The sequence below is a fragment of the Grammomys surdaster genome, unplaced genomic scaffold (genome assembly GCF_004785775.1).
Source record: "Grammomys surdaster isolate TR1022 unplaced genomic scaffold, NIH_TR_1.0 166, whole genome shotgun sequence".
In the NCBI taxonomy this organism is placed as follows: domain Eukaryota; kingdom Metazoa; phylum Chordata; class Mammalia; order Rodentia; family Muridae; genus Grammomys; species Grammomys surdaster.
The window spans coordinates 1,068,378-1,074,377 of record NW_021604614.1 but is presented as its reverse complement, the minus strand read 5'-3'; the positions used below and the strand labels follow the sequence as shown (position 1 = coordinate 1,074,377).

General features: G+C 52.6%; 1 protein-coding gene across 2 annotated transcripts in view; it reads left to right on the top strand.

Moving 5' to 3' along the window:
- The window catches only part of Dtx2 (deltex E3 ubiquitin ligase 2), a 39,433-nt gene that overhangs the window by 28,294 nt on the left and 5,139 nt on the right, over positions 1-6,000 (top strand). The window contains exon 6 of one of the 2 annotated variants that reach the window (XM_028765989.1): positions 4,437-4,574. The exons of the other annotated variant lie outside the window; for it this stretch is intronic. Coding sequence (XP_028621822.1) covers positions 4,437-4,574 — 138 coding nt within the window. The remainder of the gene's footprint in view (positions 1-4,436; positions 4,575-6,000) is intronic. 2 annotated transcript variants of the gene reach the window in all.

Below are 6,000 nucleotides of genomic sequence, written 5' to 3'. Positions count from 1 at the left end.
TCTCTCTCTCTCTCTCTCTCTCTCTCTCTCTCTCTCTCTCTCTCTCTCTGTTTTCTTTCTTTTTTTTCTATACCCACTTTGTGCTAAGTAAGACACAGTGCAATTCTTAGTATTATGTATTTACTTAATTTATTTTTTAGATGTAGGAGTACTCTGTCTACATGTACACCTACATGGTAGAAGAGGGCATCAGATCCCTTTATAGATGGTCATGAGCCACCACGTGGTTGCTGGGAATTGAACTCAGGACTTCTGGAAGAGCAGCTGGTGCTCTAACCACTTAGCTGCCTCTCCAGGCCTCCTTTAGCTACTTTGTGGTGCATCGATGTCCTGAGTTATGTCAAGAGCATTGACAGGGGTGATGGCTGTGCCATAGACAGGTGGATCCCAGAATACCTTGAATATGGCTGTCCATTTCGGGAGAGCTATCTTTAGAGGAAGTGTGGGTGCCCTTGGCTTTGTTGGGAGAGACTCAAGATCTCTAACCATGTACACTGGTACTTTAGGAGACCTTTTTGGGGGAACTACTGAGGTCATTTGCTACTTAAGGGGTGTTCGGGAAGGAAGCCAGGCTGGAGAAATGACTCAGCAGTTAAGAGCATTTGATGCTATTGTAGAGGACCTAGGCTTGGTTCCCAGCACCCACGTGACAGGCTAGCCACCTCTGTAACTGCAGTTCCAGTGTTCGGTTCTGACCTGCAGGCACCAGGCACACACATGGTAATATACATCTGTGAAGGCAGAACACTCATACACTTAAAGGAATTTTTTGGTCCTGTGCACACACACTGGGCAGCTCACAAATGCCTGTAACTCCAGCTCCCACTCTGGCCTCTGTAGGCAGTGACACTCATGTGCACAAACTCAAACACAGCACAAAGAGACAATTAAAAAGAAATGTTCTTTAAAAATTACTTATTTTGGAAGTGGTTCTCCCCACGTAGCCTTGGCCAGCCTTGAACTCACAGATCTGTCTGCCTGCTTCTGCCTCCCGCGTGCCGTGGTTAAGGGGATACACCACCATGCTTGGCAAGAAAATTTATTTTAGATGAAGACAGAACAGTGCACTGGCTCTTGGTCCTTTACAGCTGATAGAGGGAATTAGACAGCTGAGTTTTTGTTCAGTGAGTAGGTCCCTATGGTTGCACTGGCTAGTTAGATGTCGCAAGCTTGTGGACAGGGAACTCACATGCGGCCTGGCCTCGCTTCACGCCTAGGGAAAGTCTATCTCAGTGGGGTGCAGGAGGAGCTTTAATTTAGTTCAACCATTTGGAAGGAAGACCCTTTGAACTTGGTATCTGGAGAGGTTGTGTTAGGTGGGAGAAGTCATCTGTCGGCTGTCGGATAGTGTTGTGGCTGTGACAATAGCACGGCATGGCCCCTGGTGTTCCTGTTTCATTGTTACGTAACTTTGAAGTGGGAACTTTTTGTTATTGAAACAGTCTCATAGCCCAGGCTAGCCTCAAACTCAGTGTAGCTGAGGATGCCTGTGAACTCTGTAGCCGCCTGCTGCCGCGAGTCAACCAAGTTCACCTGAAAGGGGCTGGGAACGAATGGGGACGGAGGCAAGAAGAGAAGAGATGAAGCCAAGACAAAGGTCTCGGATCAAGGCTCAATGCTTTAATGTTTGGCTTTTCAATTTAAAGGGGAAGGCCCCGCCCGAACCCTTCTTAGTTTCAACTGGAGAGATGGGTGGGATAATCCGTTCTTGGTCAAGGCTGGCCGGAGATGTCTCCAGGCAAGCTCAGCGGGCAGTTATTCTTCTCAGTTCCTGTAGCAGGCTGTAAGTGCAGCTAAGGTGGGTGACTCCACCTAGGTGTCTATGTCATGCAGCCAAGGTGGGTAAGTCCATCTAGATCCTATTATTTGGTCTGGTGTGATAAACTAGGTCTCTCAGGCCTGCTCAAGGCTGGGGGAAGGGCACAGAACTCCAGATCTTCCCGCCCTCAGTCTCTTAAGTGCTGGAATTAGAGGGGAGCCAGTTTATGAAGCACTAAGGATGGAAATCAGCACCCTGGACAAGCACCCTGCCGACTGAGCCACATCCCCACCCCAGGGGCCTTTCTTTATTCCTGTGTAGGTTTTTTTTTGTGTGTGTGACTGGAATGGTAGGGCTTGGACACTGTCAGAGGGGCAGGAAGCATGAGACGTGGTTCCTGGGGTCTGACAGTGGTGGTCCAGGGGATCTCGGTGCTCCTCTGTAGATATGTACAGTGCCTCTTGCATAGGTATGTGCCTGGGATACTGAGCAGACAGCAGTAGGTCAGGAGCGCCTTTATCGTGTGGGGCTCATGCTGAGGACATGATACAAGCCTGAGGGAGTTTGGATAGCTAGGTGAAAAAAAAAGGCACACAGTGAAGAGGCCGAGGTGGTGGTGACATGGGGTCTCACCACAGTGTGCACAGTGACGCCTCCCAGCTGAGAGCACAGTTGCTCAGCCCCTGGGATGTGAGAGAAGCGTCACTGTGTTGGTTTTCCTTGCCGTGTGACTAAATACCTGGCCTGAGACTGGACTGTGGAGCGCTTTTATTTTGATTTATGGGTCCAGTTCTTCATGGCAGGTATATGTATAGCAGTGAACATGTGAGGCGTCCGGTCACATTGCACAGTCAGGAGGCAGAGAGAGTAACTATCAGGGTTTTCCTAAGGAAAGCTAATCCTTCACTCTTCCTTTCATCTTTCTGCCACTTGCACCTCCTTGTCCTTTTGCCACAAACTCCCATTTCCTGTGGCAACTGCATTTGAGCCCCGGATCCTTAGAGTGGGATGACCCACTCTGGTGGCCCCACCCAGTAAGCCTCTCCTGTGTGCACTTTGGTGCCTCCTAGTGAGAGACCACCACACAGTCCCCAGCCTGCCTCTGCTGTGCTGCCCAGGTGGTAACTGGCCTCTACTTCTGTCCCCAGCACCGCCTACTCATTACCTGGTTGAGAGCGGTGGTCCTGGCTGCTCCCAGCTCTTCCTCAGCACCTCTGCTGTGCTGTGTTCAACCTGTCCTAGAAAGGCATGGGGGTGGGAGGGCTGGGCCAGCTCTGGAGGCCTGTTCAGAGGACCAGGGAAGTATCAGCAAGGTGGCTAAGAAGCCAGGGCACCCATTCCTGGAAGGAGGGCCTTTGGAATCAGACTAAGAGCTGGGAGAACTGGGAGAACTTACTTGTGTTTCTGTGTGTGTGTGTGTGTGTGTGTGTGTGTGTGTGTGTGTGTGTGTGGTGTGGTGGGGGGGCAGGTTACAGTGTGGAAGGGACAAGGACCTCCAGCAATAGAACATTCTTTCCCAGGAAGTGTCAGGTTACCAGAGAATGCAGAGAAGGAACATCCACAGGGAAGTGTCCATCTGGGGAAAGTATGGGTCCCAGTGGGGTCGTCCTGTGGAGCCAGGAGCCTGTCCAGTGTCCACATCAGTGCCTATTGCAGATTTTCCCAGTAGATGAAGGAAGCCACAGCTGGGGGCTCTGGGGTGGCTTCACTGGGGGAGCGGGCCCCCCTCAGTAGTGTCACTGAAGCTGTGTACAGTTACTTTACACCCCCCTGTGACAGAAAACCAGACAGACAGAGCTAGAGGAGAGAGGAAGGAAGAATTAGGTTTATTTTGTCTCAGTTTGAGGTCGTGCCGGGGAAGGCAGTTGGTCACGACACATCCCAGTCTGGAAACCGGAGAGATGAGTACTGGTGGCCTAGTTTCCTTTCCTTCTGTCAGTCCAGACAGCAGCCCAGGGACAGAGTTGCCCATGGTCAGAGCGATCTTTGCTCAGTTAGTCCAGTTACTCTGGAGACTCAAGTTGTGTTCCTAGGCATGTCTCCTGCTGGGTCTAGAGCCTGTCAGGTTGACACTTGGTGTCAGCCGCGGTTACACACAGTCCAGAAGGGCTGGGGGCAGCTGGTGGAAAGCATCTCGATAGAGGCCAGGTGATCACATGCCACAAGGGGAGGGGACAGCCAGGCAGAGTGGCTCTAGCAAAGAAAGGGTCAAGGGAAGGCCCCAGGCTCTTGGAGCCAGCACTGCTGGGACTACCCCTGTTGTCACAGCTTGGCTTCCCCCTGCCATATTCCTGTCTCTTCCTTCCCTGTGCTCGGCATGGGAGACGCCACGCAGGAGGCCCCTGGGCTGTTCTCCCCTTGCTCTTGTGAAGCCACCGTCCTTGTCCTCTACTCTGTCCCCACATACTGTGGGCACAGGCTTGGCAGTTGCTTGTGCAGACTCCTGGGGAACTTGGAGTCCAGGTTCTTTGGTGGCTGGCCTGGAGCACTGCACTGCTGGTCTGGTAAGGCACTGGCGCCCTTCCAGTGATCAGCTCCCTTCTCCTGAGGAGATTTTGGTCTCGATGGCCATGCACAGTGTCACCACTTCACTCTCAGCAGGGTCATGAACACCGAGTGTGAAATGCCTCCTTCTAATGTTTGTCCCCTCTGCATGTCTGATCTCGCACCCGTGCAGGCATGACGAGTGTGCTGTCAGCCATTGGACTCCCTGTGTGTCTTAGCCGTGCACCCCGGCCCACCGGCCCTCCCGCCTCCCGTCCGGCCTCTAAAAGTCACAGCTCAGTTAAGAGGCTGAGGAAAATGTCCGTAAAAGGTAGTTCCGGTTCACACACACTCTCTAGCCCTGCTCAGCTTCCTCCAAACCTTGCTGCCTGGACTCTCTCCTTTGCCCACCGTGGCCCTTTTCTTCTTCTGCACCTCTTCTCCCTGCTCTGTCTGCCAGCACAGATGGCTGCTGGTGTTTCCCCATCGGCTCTGTTGGGTGATGGGCTTGTCACTGAGGATGTGGGGCTTTGCAGTGTTGGTGCAGGTTGTGATGCTGCCGTCTCTTCAGATGACCTCACTGACCTTGAACTTTGATCATCTTGCTGGCATCTCCCACCACGTCCAGTTCATGTAGCGTTGAGTTAGAACCCAGGGAGGCTCTGTGCATGCCAGGCAAGCAGTCTACCAGCTAAGGTAAAAGTCCTAGTTGTCCGCACACTCTTGTATTCTGCTTCTGTAGAGGCAGATTTGTGGACAGGACAGGCTGGCAGCTTCTTGGTATACCCAGTGTGTTGGGGAGGAACACAGACGTGTGGCCTTCTTGGGTGTAGGTGCCCCTGCAATGCTGGTAACCAAAGCTCCTTTCAGCTCTTGAAAGTTGTGTGGGCAAGTGGGCAGCGACATGCTTAGCTGGTCTCAAACAGAGGGAGGTCAGGGGCTAGTGCTGGAAGAGGGTTCCCGAGACCTCTGTAGCCACAGGGCAGTTTTTGAGACAAATGATTGCTGTTTGCCCAAGGCTACTGCAAGGCGTTGTACCACCAGGCCTGACTGACGCGCTCTTCTGAAAGGCTCTCTGATCCCCTCTGTGGTAGCTTAAGACTGTTGATTTTTTTGTCTGGTTTCTTTGCCAGTGGCCAGAATATGGGTGTTTGCCAGGAATGTGAGAGGTAGGGGTGTGTGTCTGTGTGCCTTGGTGAGTATAAGACATATGAGGTGTGTGAGTGCCTTCTGCTGGTTTCTATATTCCCCAGGAGCTAACAGCTGAAACCTCCTATCAGCGGCAACGTCTAGGGTCTCCGAGGTGGTCAGATTTGGTCATAACACATGAACTAGATCAAGCGCTATGTCCCCTGATTCCAGCCTTGCCGTGTGGTTTTCACCTGCTTCTCTGTGCTGGAGGGGTCCTATGGTCCGGCTCTCAGGTTATAAATCTGCAGCCATGAGCTGAGGGCTTCAAGATGGCCTCAAACAGGAGTCCACTGTGACCTCTGGTGACAGTGGAGCCCTGGCAGAGTGTCTACTTCATCCCTACATTCTTCTCCCTGGTCCCTTTTCTGCCCCTTCTCTGGCTTGGCTGAGACTCTGAGACCCTGCTGCCTACTCTGTCCCAACTCTTTTGTTCCTTGGAGAGGTCTGGTCCCTGCCTCAGGGCTCCTCTAAGCCTCATGCACAGCCAGCAGCCATTCCCAGGGGCACTTGGTGAGGTGTGACAGCATTCTCAGTGCACACAGGTGCTCACGTCACCCCTCCCCACG